The following is a 21,117-nucleotide window of genomic DNA, read 5'->3' on the forward strand; positions in this document are numbered from 1 at the left end:
TCAGCTATAATTGAGCTGTTTCAGCTAAATTCTATTCACTTGGATTCCCTGTAATCTTTCCTCAACATACACATTCATGACCATAACCTCCAGCATACAAACATGATGCATGTAGACTTGAATTTTTCTAAATTATAACTTATATGTTATTTAGTTAATTACTGACTTTATACATTTTTTTAACCAATTACACCAGAGATGCAAAGTAGTTCACCAAAAACATTGAATTTAAAACGATAAAATCGAACCTTACAACTGATTCTATTGACTCCTTTCAAAATAACTGAACTAGAAAGTATCTCATTTTGTAACACTTCTTTGCACAGAATTGCGTATTATTGGGCAATACCCAATGTTCTCATTTGAATCCTGGCTTTGACAAATCCCATCTTATAAACTTTTCACTTCATTTGTCTTGCAGCTATAAACACGCCTGATAAGATAAACTGTGTTCCTACTTTCACAATCATTTTGCACAGCTCAGGTCTGTCTGGCATACAATTTATTTCAACCCTGATGTGTCAGACCAAAGAAATGATGATGTCCCTGAATATTAACATCAAGCAGCAAGTTTGGGAAATCATTTGCATGTTTTATTTATACTGCAACCATGTGTTTAGAAAGGAGCTTAGTAGAAAGGAACTTACTATTGTGCTTAAGTAGTAGTAAAGAAGAACGCTGCATTAGTATTCTTGTCCGTGTTCTGGGAATGGTGCTGTGGCATGTTTGGGAGGGGGATGAGGCCTGGCCGAGTGATAAGACTGCTGTGGAGCTCAAGAGAAAGGCCGAATGAGGCACTGGGATCTATTTTGGCACCATATCCCTGCAAAGGCCGCACTACTGTTGGTATGGGGACTTTGGATAGAGTTGAAATGCTGATACAGAGGGCTAAACAGAGGTTAACATGGATGACGAACACTTGACATTACTGTGACTACAACCCCATGAAGTCATAGCAAAAGACGTACGCCTTGCTCACTGACCTACATTCCTTCTCATATCTGTAGTTCAGTAATGGAAAGTTAAAGTTCTCACGCTACTGAAATATATTTGTGGGGTTCACGGCTGCCTTATTTCTAATAAAAAAAGAAAACAAAAACTACAATATATAGTATAACACGATTTTGTTTTGTGTATGCTGTAATGAGGAAGATATTGAGAGCAATAGCGGGGTGTCTCCAAGATCCACGCAGGATGCTCCACTGCAGAATAAAAGCACTGAGACTAGCACGCACTCTTACTAATTTCTGTTACCTGTGTGTGTGTTTGTGCCTGTGTGTGCGTATTCATGCGTCTGCCTGTATGTGTGTGTGTTGTGCTGTGTGCTCGACACAGATTACCACAGGCTGATGGCGGTGGCAGAGAGCATCACAGCGTTAATGTTCCCGTTCCAGTGGCAGCACGTCTACGTGCCCATCCTGCCTGCCTCCCTCCTGCACTTCTTGGACGCTCCGGTGCCCTACCTTATGGGGCTCCACTCTAACGGACAAGATGACAGGACCAACCTGGAGCTGCCCCAGGAGGTACCGATCAACTCTCCAGCTCGCATATGGTTCACTGGATAGATGATCAGTGGACCGGCCCATTGATCAATTCATACAGCAGAAAATGCTGCATGGTCATTTATCAAAACCAAAAAAAATCGTGGCATTATTTGGCAGTAACCGCCATAAATATCTTAAAATCATGATTCTTATTTTGTACAGGAAGCTAAATGTTATGCTCAGTCTAAAATCATAAATTATTTATGATTTGAAACTAATGTCATTTTTACTGCTTACTCAGCTCTCTAGCAGGCCGTTGCATGCAGTACAAGCCAAGTAATGCAGTACACAAAATACGACTCATCAGTATAATGTGTGTCAACATTTCACATAAAGGAACTCTTATCAATTGTCATCAGTTGTTATCAACTGTTGACCTTGTTAAAGCAGTTTGTACTGGTGCAAAGATGTTCAATTATGCATTCACTCTGTTTGGAGAAAATTGCCTGTTGATTTTCTTTTTCACTATAAATGGAACAAAGTTCAATAGTGTGGCTTTCCTCTTCTATTATTTCTTGTTCATATTTTAAATCCTATTTATTGTGTTGAATGTATTTAAAAAATAACATCCTGGATCATCAGATCACAATCAGATCACTCTAAAAGAATACCTACTAGAAGACACTAAGCCAGAAATATACACACAATATACACATTCAACACAAGTGCATGTTCCTGCATAAGAGAACCTTTGTTTTATTTACCAGTGACAGTGTTGTCATGTGTTTTTTATACTTTTCATTAATGGTGCGGTTCCCCAATCACAGGCCAACCTGTGTTTTGTGGACATTGACAACCATTTCATCGAGCTGCCGGAGGACCTTCCCCAGTTCCCCAACAAGCTGGAGTTCATCCAGGAGATCTCGGAGGTGCTTGTGTCCTTCGACATGGCCCCTGAGGGGAACCTCCTCCGCACCAGCGCCGCTCAGGCCAAATTCCTGGTGGGCGGGGGTGGGGGCTTCCGCGCCCCAGACATGTTCCCGGACAACCGCAACGCTAACCTGGCCAGCTCGCCCCTCAACTCCTACCTGCTGAGGGAGAACGAGACCATAGCAAGACTGCAGGCCTTGGTCAAGAGGACAGGATTGAGTCTGGAGAAGGTGAGGATCATGCATCATGGCTGGCCAAAAGCGAACTAAGAGGGTGTTTGTATTATTGTGACCTCTTAGTCAGTGTCGTCCATGGAATGTCCTATAGACCATTCAAGGTAGAGTAAAGCACTTGCTTTTAGGGACCATCATTGGTTAAACCATGAGATGTCTTTCTCATGTAAACACTGATCCCTTTACCACTGAAGGATCTGCATGACTATTCATTGGACAAGGCCTGACAGAAACTTGGTCTTATCAGAAAGCATGTCGGTCATTGTGCAAACTGGATTATTTAGATTGTTAAAGTTTATATTTTTCAATTCATTTGTTTTCTTCCACACCGTATCGTATATTCATATGAGGATGCTTCTGGGTGTTTTGATTGACATCTGTGATGGTGATCCTTTCAACGTTATCAGGACAATTGAAAGGAATGTATGTGCCGTGCCAGCTATCTCTTTGCTCCATAAATTAGAACAATAGACCTTCACATCCTTTCCCATGACCCTGCTACTCCTTCAGCTGCCTGCGCTAACAAGTCGATAAGATAACATGGGGGGGGGGGGGCTCTCTTCATTCTAATAACCATCTAGGGCTATCTCTAAGAGGTTTATGATTACGATAGCTCGAAGCCCTCTTTTGAATGAGTACGTATATATTCAGGTGTGACTTGTTTTGTATTGTATTTTGTCTCGTGTACTGTGTCTGTGTACTTTGTTTAAACATGCACCCCTCTGTTTGAAAAATGTCTTTCGTCTTTGAGGTCAATTGAATTGTAGAGACTTGCAAATAAGTGTCAGTGCAGCGGAGTGTGACGGAAGTGCCAGCTAAAAGTCTCCAGCACTGCCAGCACTCTTATCTCACTTCCAATGCAGCACCTTTATTGGAAGAACGTTTAGATTTAGACTACCTATTATTTATAAAAGTCTGTTTATATTTGTTTTCATGAATTTTATATTATAGGGCAAAACTGAATATCTTCATTCATTCAAAATCCTGGCTTAGACAAAACAGACTCTAAACAATCTATCACTCGATTTGCCTTCACATCTAAACATGCCTGAAAGATAAAGTTTTTATACCCGATAATCGGGTATAAATCGGGTATAAATGGTGTTTTCTGTCTTAATAATGTCATGATGTGTTGTTGTTGTTAACCAGATGGACGTGGCGGAAGACACTTTGTAACAAGGACTTCATGATACGTGTTGTCGTTGTTTTTGTGTAGCAACTGGACGTGAGGGAAGACTCCAGCAGTAACAAGGACTCCAGAGTGCAGTGCGACCAGGAAGAGCTGCTGATGCACCAGATCAACATCCAGGTGCGCGAGGTGTTTGCCAACCGCTTCACGCAGATGTTTGCCGACTACGAGGTGTTTGTCATCCAGCCCAGCCAGGACAAGGAGTCCTGGTTCACCAACCGAGACCAGATGCAGAACTTTGACAAGGTAAGATCGTCCTCTGTTGAATTTACCCTTGATTAGCATATGGTCAGGCTTTACCTTCAACACTTAAGTTGTTATGCTCCACAGCTCCACGTTAATAGTATGAAGCAGGCCTGGACTGTTTTCAGTACCCTAAAATAGTGAAACAAACAACACAGCTGGCAGAGCCTAAAATAATATATTTTCGCACCGTGGCTATTCTAAAAACCGTGCCTTCTAAAAAAAAAAAAAAAAAGTTACAAATTACTTCCTAAAACACGTTTAGGCTTCGTTAGCAACCTCTGAAAGCCCTTCTCCTTTCTTATAGCTAGAAGTGAAACAGAATAGAAAATAGAAGTAAGAGGTTAAGAAGAGGAAACAAAGCAGCACATACATTTAATGAATGATATACAGTGTATAGAGTTCAAGTAGCATGGAATTAAAACAAAACAGTCATTGATTGAAGCGTTGATTTTATTTGGTACAAAATGTGAGACATGTGAGACTGCTTATCATTTCAACAACCACTCTTTTATATTTGGTGTTCCAATTTCCAGTTTCTTAGGCCCCGTTCACACGAAGCCGATTTCATGGCGAAACCGCAAAGGTCTTGTACGGTTCGGCCTTCCGTACACACGAAGCCGGCGAATCCGCTGACCGAAACCGCAAACTTCTGAAACCACCCTCGGAGGTGGTTTCAAATCTACCCGGTTTCGTTTTGGATTCGTGTGTACGCCTGAAAACCGACTGAAACCGCAAACCATGACGTCATCGCCCCACCCCTCGACCTCCTAGCCAATGGCTCTTAAGCCCGCAGAGTCTCAGAAATCACATGCGAGCATGCGCATAAGGGCAGCCTTTATGCGCATGCTCGCCTCTTCTTCTTATTTCATTTCTTCTGGATTTCTGTACCAGAAGCGGCGCCCCTTATGGGCCTGGAATGTGTACTACAGCGTTTTCTACAGATCTACCCGGTTTCGCTTGGCTTCGTCTTTACGGAGATACTTCGAAACCGGATAGATCGAAACCGTAACGGTTTCGCCCGTTTCGGCTTCGTGTGAACGGGGCCTTATTTTGATTCTATGTAGGCGGAGGCGACATGAGCAAGAAATTATTCAATCTATAATTGTTCTATCTATCTATAATCGATCTAATGTTCTATCGTTCTATCTATCTCTAATCTATCTATCGTTCTATCTATTTATAATCTTAAATTGTTCTATAATCTAAAGGCCTAATCAATCAATCTATCTGCCTATTTAGAAGAAATCTATCTATAATCGATCAAATGTTCTATCGTTCTATAGATCTCTAATCTATCCATCGTTCTATCTATCTATAATCTGAAATTGTTCTATAATCTATATCTAAATGCCTATCTACTAGGGCTGAAAGATTAATCAAATCCAAAAATGAAATCGCGATTTAATAGAACGTGGTACGCAAATTGCAAGGGCTGCAAATTTTTTACTTGTTCTGATTTGTTACCGTTACTGACTGGAGATCAGTACGATTTATATTTATTTTTCTTTTACAATTAAATAGTTAGATAAAGATGTTATATAAATTCATCTCAACCCATCAGCCTGGCCTAAAGGAAAGAGCAGTTTATATATTGACTGCTTCGAATGTTGTGATGGTCATAGTAAAGAATGATTTATTGATTTTTTAATGATTAATACAGAACATAAGGAGCTTAATAAATAAAAAAATCGCATATTAAAGCGTTATCGTACTGTTCAAAATAATCGCAATTAGATTATTTCCCTTAATCGTTCAGCCCTACTATCTACCTATATCTAACTTTAATCTATTGATCTACAGGCCTTATTTTTCATTCCAACCATATCTGTCTTTCTATATTTAATTTTTCTTTCCACCTTCAATTGTATTCTATTCTACATTTCCAACAACCCACGCAAAACTCAGTTTCACTTTACATGCACACATTACTAAAGTAACTAAAACCAGCAAGCGATTTATTTTAACTCTCAGGACGTTTATAAGATATGCTATGGGACTTTCCGAAAGCATGCTGTATGTATATACGTATGTACACATATTTTGACACATAGTATGATATCATTATGTGTCCTCTCCTTTTTTCACTTAAAGCACTTGTTGTTGAAGCCCACTTTATAATTTTTGATTGGTGTCCATTGATACTGCATGAATATCATGATCTAATATAGTCTTTACCTTTGTACTGGTCATGACATCCTAAACTTTTTCTAGGGTCTCAGGAGGCATGCTAATTATAGAGACAGTCTTTTTGTTAAGTTAGTTTATTCTTTTTCTGTTGCTGACTGAGGTTGTGAACACAGCACACACACACAGCATCAAAAACAGTTACCTTTGAGGTTAGGCTTCCTGAGGAAAGATAACCATGTTTAAGCCTTTTTAACACATTCCTATTATCCTTGTCTAAAAGGATACTCAGGTATCCGTAGTAGACCACTTCAACTTGGTTACCTTTGATCAAGTCAGATTCATGTACCTCTAGGATCACTCAATCAACTATTTACTGTTTTATATAATGTCCAGATTCGGGAAGGTAACCTCATACCAGTGAACCAACCCGTCCACCTCATTTTCAAATGGAAAATGTGTGGGTTGTAGTCCTTATTGAGCTGTGCACTCGAAAGGCCATTCTCATTTGCATGGACTGTCACTAATCCGATCCGTCTGTGATGCGGTCCCCCCCAGGCTTCCTTCCTCTCCGACCAGCCTGAGCCCTATCTGCCCTTCCTGTCCCGCTTCCTGGAGACCCAGATGTTTGCCTCCTTCATCGATGGCAAAATCCTCTGCCACGACGAGGAGGACAAGGAGCACTCGCTGCGGGTGTTCGACGCCCGCGTGGACAAGATCCGCATGCTGAACGTCCGCACCCCCACCCTGCGCACCTCCATGTACCAGAGGTGCACCAACATCGAAGAAGCGGGTGAGCCCAACAAATGGATGCACGGTCTGCGATTGACCGCAGAAAAAGCATTGTGAAGTATATAGTATGGCTGAACGATGAATCAAATTCAAACGGTTCATCACATTTTTTTTATTTTACAATGCAATAGTTAAATATGTTTATAATATCAATTCATGCGTCAATTCATCTCAACACATAGGCCCGGCCTAAAGGGCAGTTTATATGTTGACTGCTTCCAATGATGTGTTGGTCATACTATAGAATGATTTATTGCTTGTTTACTTGTGAATAGTACAGAACATAATGATCTTTAAAAAGAAAAATCGAAGACGAAATAATCCTAATTAGATTTTTTCCCCAAATTGTTCCTCCCTAGTACACAGAGGAGGAGTCACGATGCACAGCCTATTCTTGTGAATGAATGGACTGTTCTTGTTTCAGACAACCTGCTTAAAAAGCGATTTGAAAAACTGGATTTTGTGGCCCCTGGACCACACGCCATTGACCAAGGCGATGACGAAGCCCCCATTAGTAATAATTTGTTATCCCTTTAATATCACTTGGTGGCAGGGCCCTTGGGTGTGCTTGCTATGCGTTGTTGGTAAAACACTCACAGATGCCTTTAATTCCAAATAGGATTATCGAGCTAGCCTAGCAAAGCTGAGGCTGCTTCACGTCTCATCTCATTCTTTGTAAGGTAGCAGAATCTTTGTGCCTGTTTTAAACTAACGACGCTTACCAAAATATTATTAACCGTTTTTTAATGTTGGCAGTCAGTCTGGGCGTTTGTTTTGCAATAGCATGCAGTTTGCTGTTAACTGGGAAATATGAAACACAGTTTTATGCAGTGTGTTTCTGTAGCATTGAGCATATTGTATGATGTTGCAAACACTGGTTAGAGCTGGATTCATAGCAGTTGAATATAATTCTTAAATGGTGACACTACATGCATGTTATCCTCCTAGCACCACACGTGTCATGGGTACTTTGTTATGGGTGTGCTTTCTTTCCAATTGTGTTTTTTCTGTCTTCACTTCTGATTACTGATATAATATATATGTATATATAAACATATTATTACAATGCACACAGACACGCGTGTGTGTGTGTGTGTGTGTGTGTGTGTGTGTGTGTGTGTGTGTGTGTGTGTGTGTGTGTGTGTGTGTGTGTGTGTGTGTGTGTGTGTGTGTGTGTGTGTGTGTGTGTGTGTGTGTGTGTGTGTGTGTGTGTGTGTGTGTGTGCGTGCGTATATATATATATATATACTGTACACACACACAATTGAACTCAAACCACGCTCATGGATAATACTATTTGCATTATGTTTTCTTTCAATCCCTTTACATAAGTCAAAAGTCTCCTTTTTTTTTTCGTTGGTGAATTAATCTTTGAAAAACACCTGGTATAGTTCCAACAAGAGAGAAGTCTGGGCTTGGCCTTGTGATGTTCCCCACTCATGGACCCTCTCCCTCGTATCCCCCACAGAGAAGGCCATCGAGATGAGGGTGACGAAGATGGACCACACCGCCCTGCACCCCCACCTGCTGGACATGAGGATCGGCCAGGGCCGCTACCAACAAGGCTTCTTCCCCCGCCTGCAGTCTGATGTGCTCTCCGCCGGACCCACCAGCAACAAGTGACTACCCCACTCTAGTAACACATCTCAACAATTGTTGGATTGGGTCATGTTCAGTGTGCGAAATACGGGGCGCTTGACTCGAGAGACCTTCCTGAAAGGATTTGTGGTTTCGTAGTGACAAGTGTCAAGTATCAAGAAAAGTGAATGATAAGCATCAGCATAAACTTCTCAGAATCTTCTTCTGCCCGTCTTAACACGGATCACTCTCTTCATAACTGTCTGCAGTGCCTCCTGGTGGCACAACACCACGTCGTTACAACCATAATTACTTGAACGGATGAATTTGTTCATTGCAAACATGGCAAAAAGAAAACGACTGGCGATGCATGTGTGATCCCCCCCCCCCCCGTTTCAAACTGGGTATTTCGCACACTGGTAATGTTCCATATAAATATAGATATAGCTATATTTGTTCATATCTAGAAATATTGATATATATTTATATAAATGTATATATATTTATATATAGATATAGATATAGATATATATATAGAGAGAGAGAGAGATGTATGAAAGAATAGAATAGAAAAGATTGTGCACTGAATCAGTCCACAATCAATCAGGGGTGCAAACTTGCACCCCTGTGCCGTTTTCAATTCAAAATAGCTCATTATACAGTTGCAAAATAAATATTATTTATTTAGGATGAGGGAGGGGGGGGGCTATTTCTCAAAGTAATCTGCGAGGGGATGTGTTTGCCATTGCAGTGTTTTGCTTCAGCACTCTATGAGCTATAAGCCATCTTTCAATACTGCATAAATAAGGCACTGATTCCTGTTTGAAGGTGTTATTCTAACTGGCTCGTTGAAATTTGAAATCGCTCAAACTGCCAGTCAGCTCAACTCACCTACAATTGCCTTTGGAGTTTTGCCGATGCAGTTGCTTGTTGTTAATGCGTAGGTCGGTGCATCTCGGCTGACTGCGGTGCTTTGTGCTGTAGGTGGGCCAAGAGGAGCGCCCCAGCCCAGTGGAGGAGAAGGGATCGGCAGAAGCAGCACGCAGAGCACCTCTATTTAGATAATGACCAGAGAGAGGTGAGCCAACCCTTTTATACCGAGCACACTGTACATGGTGTGCTCTGCTATTCTGACCACACTTTGCTCTCCTTTGGAAAGACTTTGCAGACCACGTGTGCAATTCTTGTAACCCATCTTTTAACAATCTCTGAGTACCATGCATTTGTTTGGCAAGACTTGTAGTGCACGTTTGCAATTATTTTAACCAATCTTTAACCAACCAAGTGTTTATTTGTTAAGTTCTTTGGGTTTTCAGTGTCCTGTGACTTACTCATCCTCGTTTCTTACATTGTCCCTCTCTCAGACACATACGTGCATACACAAAAACACACGCACTCAGCATGCAGAGTGTCTGTTTCCGGAGCTGCAGCTCCTGCTGTTTCTTGACTGCTACTGGCTCTCTCAGGCCTACAAGCCCTGTCTAAAGGCTGTCTCTGTGGATGTGGTATGTGACAGGTGTCGGTCTGGCCTGTGTCCACATGGCCCCTCCCCCCCCCCCCCCCCCCACCCAGCACTTTGCTCTTTCCCTCCTGCCTCTCACTCCATCGCTAGGTTTACCTTACCTTAAACCCTATCCCTCTCACACCTTATTAACTTGGCTGGCACTGCAGAGAAATCTGGATTTTTACAGTTTTGTAGTTGGTAGGGGAGTAGAGGTTGGCATCGGGCCAAAAATAAAGCTTGAGCCCACCAGTCCCCACTGTCAAACACCGAAACTGGCCAAAACATGTTTTTGCTAATTAGCATTTAGTTAAAAAAGAAAAAGAAAATCGGAGTGCTATGTATGCTGACTCTAACCAAATGAACTGTTTTCACATTAGCATTGTGAACCACTTGACTTATTTGCAGCGCGCTGATTGCAGACAAGCACACGCACAACTGCACACGCACACGCACATGCATATGCCCATTTACATGCACATACAAAGTCAACTTTACAGACTACAAACTACTAATAACCAGAATAATATTTATGGCTATTGCTATTTTGAATATGTTTGAACATGAAAAATGGAATTTATGAACTGGCATATTGTCATTGCAACGTCAAAAGAAATATGTAGCTTATAAAATGTCAGCCTGCTGTCTGATTACCAGGTCTAAGGCCCGCCGGGCTGCAGAGCTCTAGATGGAAAATGAGAGAAAGACAGAAGATTGCTGATGTATTAGACTCTGTTTGCATCAATCATTAGAGTCCCTCAAGGGACTTCCATGGGAATAGTAGCTGGCTGCTTTGTCCAATAGGAAATTACAGAAAAGCCTGCAAGGCCCATTAGGCCTAAAAAAAAGAATTTGTTCGGTTCCGGTTTCCGACCGACCCTGTCAATTTATGTGCGATCCAAATTATTTTATGAACTTGAAAAAATAAAGAAAAAATAATAATAATCCCAACCTACCCATGACCTCACTGACAACCAACAGGAACCCAACTTTTTTTTTTTTAGGCCTTACACTACTGCAGTGCAGAACACACTGTAGATGCTACATTTGCAGATGCTGGTCTTAATAAATGTTTATTACTCTGAATAATTTCCCTTGATATTGTCCTATTTATCCTATCCTATCCTTACTTTTCACACTGTACGCTGTGCTGTGGCTTCCCCTACTACCGGTATTCATATGAACCTGTGTACCTCCCTTTGTGTTTTTTCCGAATTTGCTTGCCAAGTGATCTCCTATTTAAATTGTCCCAGTATTTCTTGATTTTTCTGTTGATCATATTCCTGTGCTACCTCGCTCTCTCTCCACCTCCATCATCAGAAGTACATCCAGGAGGCCAGGAACCTGGGAACCACGATCAGGCAGCCCAAACTGTCCAACCTCTCCCCTTCCGTCATTGCTCATACCAATTGGAAATTTGTAGAGGGACTGCTTAAGGAGTGCAGAAACAAGGTTTGGGCCCATTCCCATCCAGCATGCAAGACCACGCTATGTTGCTTAAGTCATACATATTTTTACCTGGGTAAATAAGAAAACTTTATAGGTGTTTACTAAGGGTGTAACGATTCACTGATACGAATCGGTATCCGGTTGGATTAACACAGATGGGACTACATCGATACAAGAATCTGTCGATGCACCGGTTTAAATGGTGCGAATCTTCACTGTCAAGTGAAGCTTTAGCCTGATATTAAGAAAGCATTGTCAACTAATTTCATTCCATTTCCATACGGATCCGGAAAATGAAACTCAAGGAAGTGGGCAGATCCGTGTGTGTTTGTTGGTGTATGTTTGAGCACGCGTCTACGTGCGCGCCCTCCGTCTCACAAGTAGTTAACAACCGGAGTTGTGAGTGTACGAAAAACAGCCATATATATCGGTAAACAGTGAAACGATTTTTAGTGCACCGGCGAATCTGAGATTAAACGTGTGGAACTCCTTTGGTTCTTATAAAAAGGAGGGGAATATTGACAAAAGCTTCGCTATTTTTTTTAAATTGTGTAGGACAGTGATCAAGTCTATAAATAAACAAATAAATAGACATGTAGTTCTAAATTTATAAATTTGTCTTCCATTTGTTCCCCATGCCATAAAGAAATAAATATAAAAACCTAAAATTCCATGGTCCCTATACCATATACAGTATATATTTGAAAGTAGGAAATGTCTCTTTTATAGAAGGCTTATTTTAATTAAAAGAAAATTAATGTTAACGTTAAACGAATGTGTCTATCGGATTGAATCATATCGCCTCAAATTGCACCGGATTGTTAGAACATTGAATCGAATCGCATCGTTTTATTTAAATGTATCGTCCCCGAATCGTATCGTCCCCGAATCGTATCGTAGCACATGTATCTAGATACGTATCGGATCGTCCTATAAAGGAGAGATGCACCCCCCTAGTGTTTGCACGAGAATGTTCAACCACCTTTCCAGTTACATTTTTCTGTTCCTTTTGTCTACCTGCCTTGTCGTAGCTTAATGTTATCATATTTTCCATCTTTCCATATTCCAGAATCCATATTTATTTGATTTGGTGTAGGTTGAGTTGATCTGACACAGATTGCTACATCAGTCCACCGTGTACAGGTGTCTACATTTGACTTTAAAGGGCTCATGTCGGGGGTAGGACGTGCAAAGACGTGCTCATCGGGTGCTGTGTTGTTCTTGTGCAGACGAAGCGCATGCTGGTGGAGAAGATGGGCCGGGAGGCGGTGGAGCTGGGCCACGGGGAGGTCAGCATCACGGGGGTGGAAGAGAACACTCTCATCGCCAGCCTCTGTGACCTGCTGGAGAGGATCTGGAGCCACGGGCTGCAGGTTAAACAGGTCAGCCACTAGTTCTGTTCATCCCAGGAGGGGGATTTTGGAAATAAAAGCCCAAGGTGCATGGCAGGGTCGGGATACGCAAAATTATCCTGGGGGATTTTTGTCAACATAAAAGACTTCAATTCTATGCAAGAAAATAAAAATACAGCCTTGCAAAAGTCTGTCCCTTGCTCTGTTAAAAAACAACATGATTATTTTTATTCTATTACTAAATAATTTAATACTACAAATATGAAACTACATTTATGCTCCATGTGCTTTGGGCACATACATGTGCTTAGCAGCAAATGAAAGAATAAAAATGGAAATTGATAGTCAAGAGATAGAATACATATATATAACTAAGGCACAAGGTATATGTACATATACGTTATAAGGTTGGCTAGAATGGTTTCGAGAGGAATAGTATATTGAGAAAATCACAAATAAAATCATAAAAATTAACTATATATTTACATAGCCGCATATGAGTAGCAGTCCATAAATTGAGTTGCATTGTAGAATTGATCTTGCCTCTTAAGACCATCCAGATAACCATGTGTTTATCTATGAGTATCAGTCTGGCCTTGGATGGGTAGTCATTCAATTTTCAAATAAGGCCACGGCCTTACGCTGTTCAAAGAACTGCACCCACTCAGAATCACACTCTTGCTCTCTTTGTATATTCTAATCTTAGAAAAACCTTCCTTGCAGATTTATGTTAATCTTTCAACACTTTCAACTCACTTTTCGCAGACTGTGACACTTCCTTTAAAAGCACAAGCTTTTAAAGGAATCAAGGTCAGACTGATGTGCAGAGATCAGGATGGTTTCATGAGGCTTCAGTTTATGTGCTTTAGTAAAATTATCATGAATTAATAAATGCTTCTACTTACGAGGTCCTAGCATTTCTTAAAGAATTGTTGCCAGATGTCTGTGATGAATAGTTCAGCTGAAAAAAAAAATCTATCCTCATCATAGCAACAAAATATTGAGTCATGTGGTGACGCATCTCTTACAAACATGAAAGCAAATGAAATGCTTACATGTTGACAAGCTCCTGTCTGCACCGTTTCCTGTGCTACTTCACCACTTCCTGTGTTTGTTTATTGGTTTATATAGGGCAAATCTGCCTTGTGGTCCCACCTGCTCCACTACCAGGAGAGCAAAGAGAAGAATGATGCAACACCAGGCGGATTAGGACCCCCAGGTGAATAGGGAAATCTCTTAGTGTTCACTTAATACACAGAAAATATTCAGGAGGAAATGATTGTTGATCAATGCCCATATATGTGTTATCGGTAGGCCTGTTGTGTAAATGTGTCACCACCGGTTTATCCTGTAGTTCACCTCCCATGCTATTCTTCTCTCAGGTTTCATTCACGACTCTGAGCGGCGCAAATCCGATGGAGGCTGTGCCATGCCCCCTCTAAAAGTCTCTCTGATACAGGATATGAGGTTGGTCTATTAATTTCATTGAGTCCACTGCTTTAACAGTCCCTTCGCATGTATTTATCTTCAAATGCCTTGGAACTTTTCAACCTTTCTTTCGATGTAACATTGCCATTTTGTGGTTGACCCTTTGAGTGGTCAAAAGCAGTTGTGGATGTCAAACACTGCCTTCTAGTGATCAGAAGACGTTGTGGATGTCAAACTCTGCCTACTAGTGGTCAACAGATGTGTATTCAAGTGATAGCTGACATAAACGCACAATATTAGCAGATTTATTGAGGGTTAGAAATTGTTTCACAACCCTTTAAAGTTTGTGATTTGTGTCCACCCAGATTCACATCATAAGCTGGGAACCTTTTTCATGGATTTTTACTACTATTTAGTACGTATGTAACCAGGTTCTACACTACAAAACCATGTACATGTTCCAGCCAATCCGCAGAGGTCGTCCTTTAAACATGTCAATCCCTGTGTGGTTCAAAGGGAGCTCACAGCCAAACTGTAACAACACGTTACTTCCAGCCTGATTACCAGGCAGCCTGTCAGTCTTCAACAGATCTCACATGGCTGTATGCTTTGCCCAAAGACCACTCCCTCTCGTCGTCATACACAAACAAATGTGCTAACACATGTGACCATTACCAGCAAGCCACAACTAGAACTAAGATCTATAATATGATGTAATTTTTTTATTATATTATATCATAATAAACCTATATAAAATTTGTATTCATTTATTAACCTTGTGGATTTTTTTGTTAAATAAAGCCAATTCATATTCTGCTAATATTATTTGCAAGAATTACATTATTTATTTATTATTTTGGTCTTAAAGTTTAAATTAATTTTATTTTTGAATTGATCATTTAAATTATGAAGCGATATCTTACGACCTACATTTTTTTCCTATTTGCATGAATAGGATTCTACATAATGACCATGAATCTCTGAGTTTTGCTTGAATGTTTCTTAATTCATCCAAAATAATCTTTGGTGCCTTATCAAAATGAAGTAGTAAAATGAAAGCTGACAGCATGTTGTCTGAGGCTAACAGCATGTCTGGCATCACAGTGCACCATCGGTAGACGCAGTTTAGCGCCGTTGCCATGGAGAAAGTGTGTTGCCGAAAGTGGGTTAATGCGAGAGAGGGATGCTCCCATGGTGTGTGAAGAAGGCTGCGGCAGTGTGGGGGGAGGGAGGCGGGAAGGGGCCACGAGCAGGGCAGCAGACGTGCAGCCAGGTGGAGTGGAAGGGAATATGTCTGGACGGGGGAGAGGCATGATAGGCCTCTAGCGACGGCGTCTCGCGTGCTGGGGGGTGGAGAGTGGCTCTCTGCATCCGTCCTACAGTCCTGGGATGTTTACACACACGCACAGACACGCACACGCACACACATGGTGGCGCAGAGATGGAACATAATATCCATCTTTCTTTTCAAGTGAGGCTGGTGTATTGTTTGATTGTCAATGCTTATGTCATGTCATATTCCAGATTCATTTCAGCATTCCCCTTGGTTTTAATAATTATGTTGGTTTTAATAAGCACCCTCCATTACCTATGGTTGATTCCCTTGACTTTGTCATATGTATCTGCAGGCATATTCAGAATATCAGTGAGATCAAGACAGACGTGGGCAAAGCAAGGGCCTGGGTGCGCCTTTCCATGGAGAAGAAACTGCTCTCCAGGCACCTGAAGCAACTGCTGTCCGACCACGAGCTTACAAAGTGAGTAACACCTCCACACTCAATCATGAAAAGCCTTGATACATGATGTTGGGGCAAACAATAGGTAAACAATTTAATTCAATAATTATGTATGTGTATGGGACAAATAAGGAAATTTACTTGACTTAAATTTAGTCTATTGACCTTTCTTATTGGGTAATCAGGGTATTTCTTACCCTCTAGGCTCACTTAATGACCCCATTCTATGATGGGAGAACAATTGAATAAATAGTTTTTACTGTTATTATTATTGTAGGACTGCACTATGAAATTAACCTGATATCCACCACACCAACCACTCATACATAATTAATAAGCCCCTTTTAAAATGGCAGGGCGTCATACTACGGTCCACTGAAGCATAAATTATTCACAGGATTGTTCATAATTGATAAATCATTGTTGAACTGGGTCACATTCAAAGGAATTTCCGACGTGAGTTTCTGACCTTGCCATGCCAGGAATTGTGCTGTTGTTAACCTTACAATATGAGGACAATATTGTTGATGAATCTATTTGTTTTGTAATCCATTGATGCAATCAGATATTGTTATAAATACAATGTGTATCCATTTAGCACAAAACTAATCAAACCAAAAAAATATGCTAATGCATTCATGAATTTATTACTGAATGAATTTTGGCCCACCCCATAGAAAACTGTATAAGCGCTATGCTTTCCTGCGTTGTGATGACGAGAAGGAGCAGTTCCTCTACCATCTCCTCTCCTTCAACGCTGTGGACTACTTCTGTTTCACCAACGTCTTCACCACCATCAGTGAGTTGCTCTACTCATATCGCACAATGGCTATCCATATTGGTCCCCACTCCATGTAAATCAATATGTTGCCATGCCACACTTGTAGCCATTCCCTGACATGTTTCCTCCCTGTGTGTTGTGGTCACAGTGATCCCCTACCATGTGCTGGTGGTCTCCAGTAAGAAGCTGGGGGGCTCCATGTTCACAGCTAACCCCTGGGTGTGTGTTTCCGGGGAGCTGGCTGAGACCGGGGTGCTGCAGGTTCCCAGGAACACCCTGGAAATCACTTTTGAGGTGAGGCTGACGATGGTGGTGGTGGTGGTGTTGATGATGATGATGATTGGTGCACATTTTCTCTCTTTTGTCAATAATTCAAGTTGTTTTTGGTGTGATTTTTGTTTATACAAATAAACAAAAATAATATATCTTTTACCAAAACACCAAGGCGAATGTTAATAATAAAAAACATAATCCATTATTCTTCTCCTGTTCAGTGCCAGAACCTAGGTAAGTTGACCACGGTTCAAATAGGCCACGACAACACAGGACTTTACGCCAAGTGGCTCGTGGAGAGCGTCGTGGTGCGCAACGAGATCACCGGACACACCTACAAGTACGTTGGTATACGGAAGAAAAAAAAACGACCACAAGCATGAATTTATGTTGAGCTCCGCTTGGACCCAATGGCCTGACCATGCGTGTGTTGTGTGCCTGCGCCAGGTTCCCATGCGGCCGGTGGCTGGGGAAAGGGGTGGACGACGGCAGTCAAGAGAGGATCCTGGTGGGAGAGCTGGTGACCGCCAGCGCGGAGAACGACGAGCGCATGTGTCGGACCCCCCCCATGCAGCAGTCCCCAGGCATGATGAGGAGGTTTGTCACCATCTCGCCAAGCAGCAAACCAAGTGAGTCGACCCTCGACTGCCTTTAGCAGTGTCTACTGTTTTTAAAACCGACAACATGAATGATTGTTGTTGATTGTCTATTACTGAGTGTTGTTGATTGCCTCACATAAAGCCTCGTACATATTGGTTGCGTAGTTGCGTATCAATTCAAAAGAAGTCCATTCCACGCAATTTTGCTAAGGGCTTGAAACCTTGCATTTTCAGAAGGTTTGCTCTGCTTCTAAAGCCATACACGGCCTGTAGCACCGACATCTGAGAAGCAGGCAGTTAACCTGACCTAGGCGGAACCATCTTTGTATCTCCGAAGTTCAAACAACATAGGCTGGGCAAAAAAACATGAAACGTCAGATTTCTTTGCAATCATTACGTTCGAGGTGCTAAGCTTTTCCTAAATAACAGAGCTATACTTTGGAAGGCGAAGCACTTTTTGAAATCCTTCAACACATTCTATTTGCGCCCTGGATCACTTGAATCTGGATCTTGTTCTTCCGAGAGTGTTCCTGTCGATGATTAGAATTCTCCCTTTTTTCTCCCTGCATCATCCAGAATTAAACACAGGTCAGATCCAAGAAGGAGTTGGGGAGGCCATCAATGGAATCGTTAAGCACTTCCACAAGCCAGAGAAGGAGGTAGGAGACGACTTGAGTAGATGGCACCTCGCTGCTTGTTCCTCTGTTATTTATTACCCTTTACTAAAGAATGGGTACTGCCCTAGTAATCTCACAATGGATTGTTTTTATTTGTATTATTAATACATATATTTTAACTCTTATCTCACCTCAATGGTTTAAGATGCTCCTTGACGGATCCTGCTGTATTTCATTATTGGTTCAGATTTTCACCTGTGATGTTATCGCAATAAAATCCTGATTTAGATTGAGATTAAGAAGATGTGGAATCGATGTCAGGAATGTAGTGGTTGACCATACATCGGAAAAAAACCTAATGATTCGTTTTGGTGAATGTTACCTGAACTGCTCAAGTTGGCTACGTTATTTTTAGAGATCTGGACTGTTCTAAACATTCATTCTCTCAATGTTCTCCTCCACGTGTGCTGAGTGCAGAGGGGCAGTCTGACTCTCCTGCTGTGTGGGGAATATGGTCTGGTCTGGGCACTGGAGCAAGTGTTTCAGCATGGCTTCAAGTCACCCCGGCTCTTCAAGAATGTCTTCATTTGGGACTTCTTAGGTAACATTTTTTTTAAAGTATCATTTAACATTCAATAACTGTGTGCAATAATAATCAAGCTACTTGAATTATTCTGAGATTTATTTAAATTTTACAGAAAAGTCCCAAGTGCACTTTCAGAATGCAGAGCAGCGGGGCGTGAGCCTAGATGAGAACTGGCAAACAAGAGTGAGCGACTTCTGCCGCTTCATGCGTGCCATCAACAGCACATCCCGGAACATTGGAAAGGACGGAAAGTTCCAGATGCTTGTATGTCTCGGAGCGAGGTAGGCACTTAGCGCTTAGTCTTAAGGCACCTCTTTATATCAACATGGGAGAGTGAGAGGGGAGGAGATGAACTGTGTGGTGAGCGCTGCCCAAAACCTTTACAGTTCATGTCAAAATAAGAATGTTACCAGTCATGATCTATTTTCACCTCATTTTTCGCTCTCGTTGTTGACTTATATTTGACCTCATCTCTTAGGGACCATTTGCTGCACCATTGGATTGCTCTGCTTGCAGATTGCCCCATCACGGCCCAGATGTACGAGGAGATTGCAATGATTAAGGAACACTCATTGGTAAATTCTTTGATCAGAGTGCTACAGACATTGCAAGAGTTCAACATTACCCTAGAAGCTTCTCTTGTAAAAGGTGTTGGCATCTAATAAGACCGCTCCTTTCTGCTGTTGGGACGGAGTAGGAAAGATTTTGGGACCACACAAAAACAACAACAAAAACCATAGTAACATTTTTTAAATAGGAGGAGACTTGAACAAATGAGGTTTTCTGGCTTATATTAAAGCTACTGATACGTTTTGCCATATATAAATATGAAGTGCAATGAGCCTTTCAAGATGTGTTACGTTTAAAATATGTTTTCTATTATGATCCATGACTTTGACATTACTGATGATAACCCACTTGTGCTTTACTGTTGAAATACAATATTTTCATTGTTGTCATTAAGTGCTGACAATAGCGATATTTGGGAAAACAAGAATTGTTTCATATATTTTCAAAGATAACAGTATTATTTTGTTATGTCTGACAAGTTGCTTGCTCTGTTGTAACTCAGATTCAAATGTCATAATACAGAGCTTGAAGCAAAATATGTAAAAGTATGCTTTATAAGTATGCCCATGACAGGGGATGTATGTTTTTGTAGTATGGAGATAGATTCAATTACATGAACCAAACAGTGTCTTGTTTGTTTGGCTATTCTCTGAAAAGTATAGAACTATGAAAATATATTACATGGATCAGTCTCATGGCAGTGGATCTACGGCAAATGTCTGAGCTACTGAGTGTGAGGCATTGCTCTTGTTCTGTACATCGGTTCACCGTCATACACCTCTTATTTAGGGGAATGCTGGCTATTATTAACATTTTGTGCAAATAGCTTTAACCAGGCCCTGATACTCATCCCTCATTAAACTATTAACACTACGCCTGCTGTCTGAAGAACATTTGAGTATGATTGTTTGGTACTGTTTTGAGATTTGGAAAGACATCTACATGACCATATGTTGGGATGCCACACACTTCACTTCTGATTTGTCATGGATTCTGCTATGCAATCTCCAGGTGAAAACATTATTGGGCTTAGAGGCAGGACAATTTTGGAGAGTACTCGCCATCTCTTTACTTTATGAAAATCACTGTGCAGGACAAGGGATTTGATATAAAATGTGAAGGATGGATTTGCCTGTGCCAACAACATCTGGATTATTTCTGTTGTACTTCTGTGTTCAATTTACATGAGCATCTTGGGAGATATATATTTTGTTTTCCAATACTATTGTACATTTATTGACATAGCTGTGTAATGTAGTGTTTACTAAGTGGGCAACTGTGTACAGTGTAAAAAATAAATATATATGTATAAAGAATAAAACGTACGTAAGCATAAAAATTGTATATAATTGGAGTGTTTTCTTTATTAACAAAGGTACGGGAACATAATACGTAGTAGATCGCACAGCCTGCGAGAGAACGTAAACAAACACGTTGGCGCCAACTCGAGGAGATTATTTTCCCATTTATGGGCGTATCTTCGGTTATGGGAATTTGAGTGTAAAGTTTGGCTGATAGCACAGCGTAGAACCGCAGTATTTGAACGTGAGCACTACAACTACCGAAATGCAACATTGATAAACACTATACACGGCAGCAGTGATTGGTCGAAAGCATTTTCAAACCAGACCTTTGCACTCCTTATATGG

General features: G+C 41.1%; 1 protein-coding gene across 2 annotated transcripts in view; it reads left to right on the plus strand.

Moving 5' to 3' along the window:
• Positions 1-21,051, plus strand: part of dennd5a (DENN/MADD domain containing 5A) — a 30,611-nt gene extending 9,560 nt beyond the window's left edge. For both annotated transcript variants that reach the window (XM_056608654.1, XM_056608655.1), the window contains 19 exons: positions 1,336-1,523; positions 2,312-2,644; positions 3,864-4,082; positions 6,765-6,999; positions 8,467-8,617; positions 9,561-9,654; positions 11,398-11,529; positions 12,756-12,908; positions 14,010-14,097; positions 14,261-14,345; positions 15,935-16,063; positions 16,720-16,841; positions 16,972-17,117; positions 17,318-17,436; positions 17,544-17,725; positions 18,272-18,354; positions 18,790-18,913; positions 19,011-19,179; positions 19,377-21,051. In XM_056608654.1, the coding sequence (XP_056464629.1) occupies positions 1,336-1,523; positions 2,312-2,644; positions 3,864-4,082; positions 6,765-6,999; positions 8,467-8,617; positions 9,561-9,654; positions 11,398-11,529; positions 12,756-12,908; positions 14,010-14,097; positions 14,261-14,345; positions 15,935-16,063; positions 16,720-16,841; positions 16,972-17,117; positions 17,318-17,436; positions 17,544-17,725; positions 18,272-18,354; positions 18,790-18,913; positions 19,011-19,179; positions 19,377-19,560 (2,936 nt within the window). In that variant the 3' untranslated portion in view covers positions 19,561-21,051. The remainder of the gene's footprint in view (positions 1-1,335; positions 1,524-2,311; positions 2,645-3,863; positions 4,083-6,764; positions 7,000-8,466; positions 8,618-9,560; positions 9,655-11,397; positions 11,530-12,755; positions 12,909-14,009; positions 14,098-14,260; positions 14,346-15,934; positions 16,064-16,719; positions 16,842-16,971; positions 17,118-17,317; positions 17,437-17,543; positions 17,726-18,271; positions 18,355-18,789; positions 18,914-19,010; positions 19,180-19,376) is intronic.
• Positions 21,052-21,117: the final 66 nt, after the last annotated feature.

This window comes from Gadus chalcogrammus, chromosome 14 (assembly GCF_026213295.1).
Source record: "Gadus chalcogrammus isolate NIFS_2021 chromosome 14, NIFS_Gcha_1.0, whole genome shotgun sequence".
Lineage (NCBI taxonomy): Eukaryota > Metazoa > Chordata > Actinopteri > Gadiformes > Gadidae > Gadus > Gadus chalcogrammus.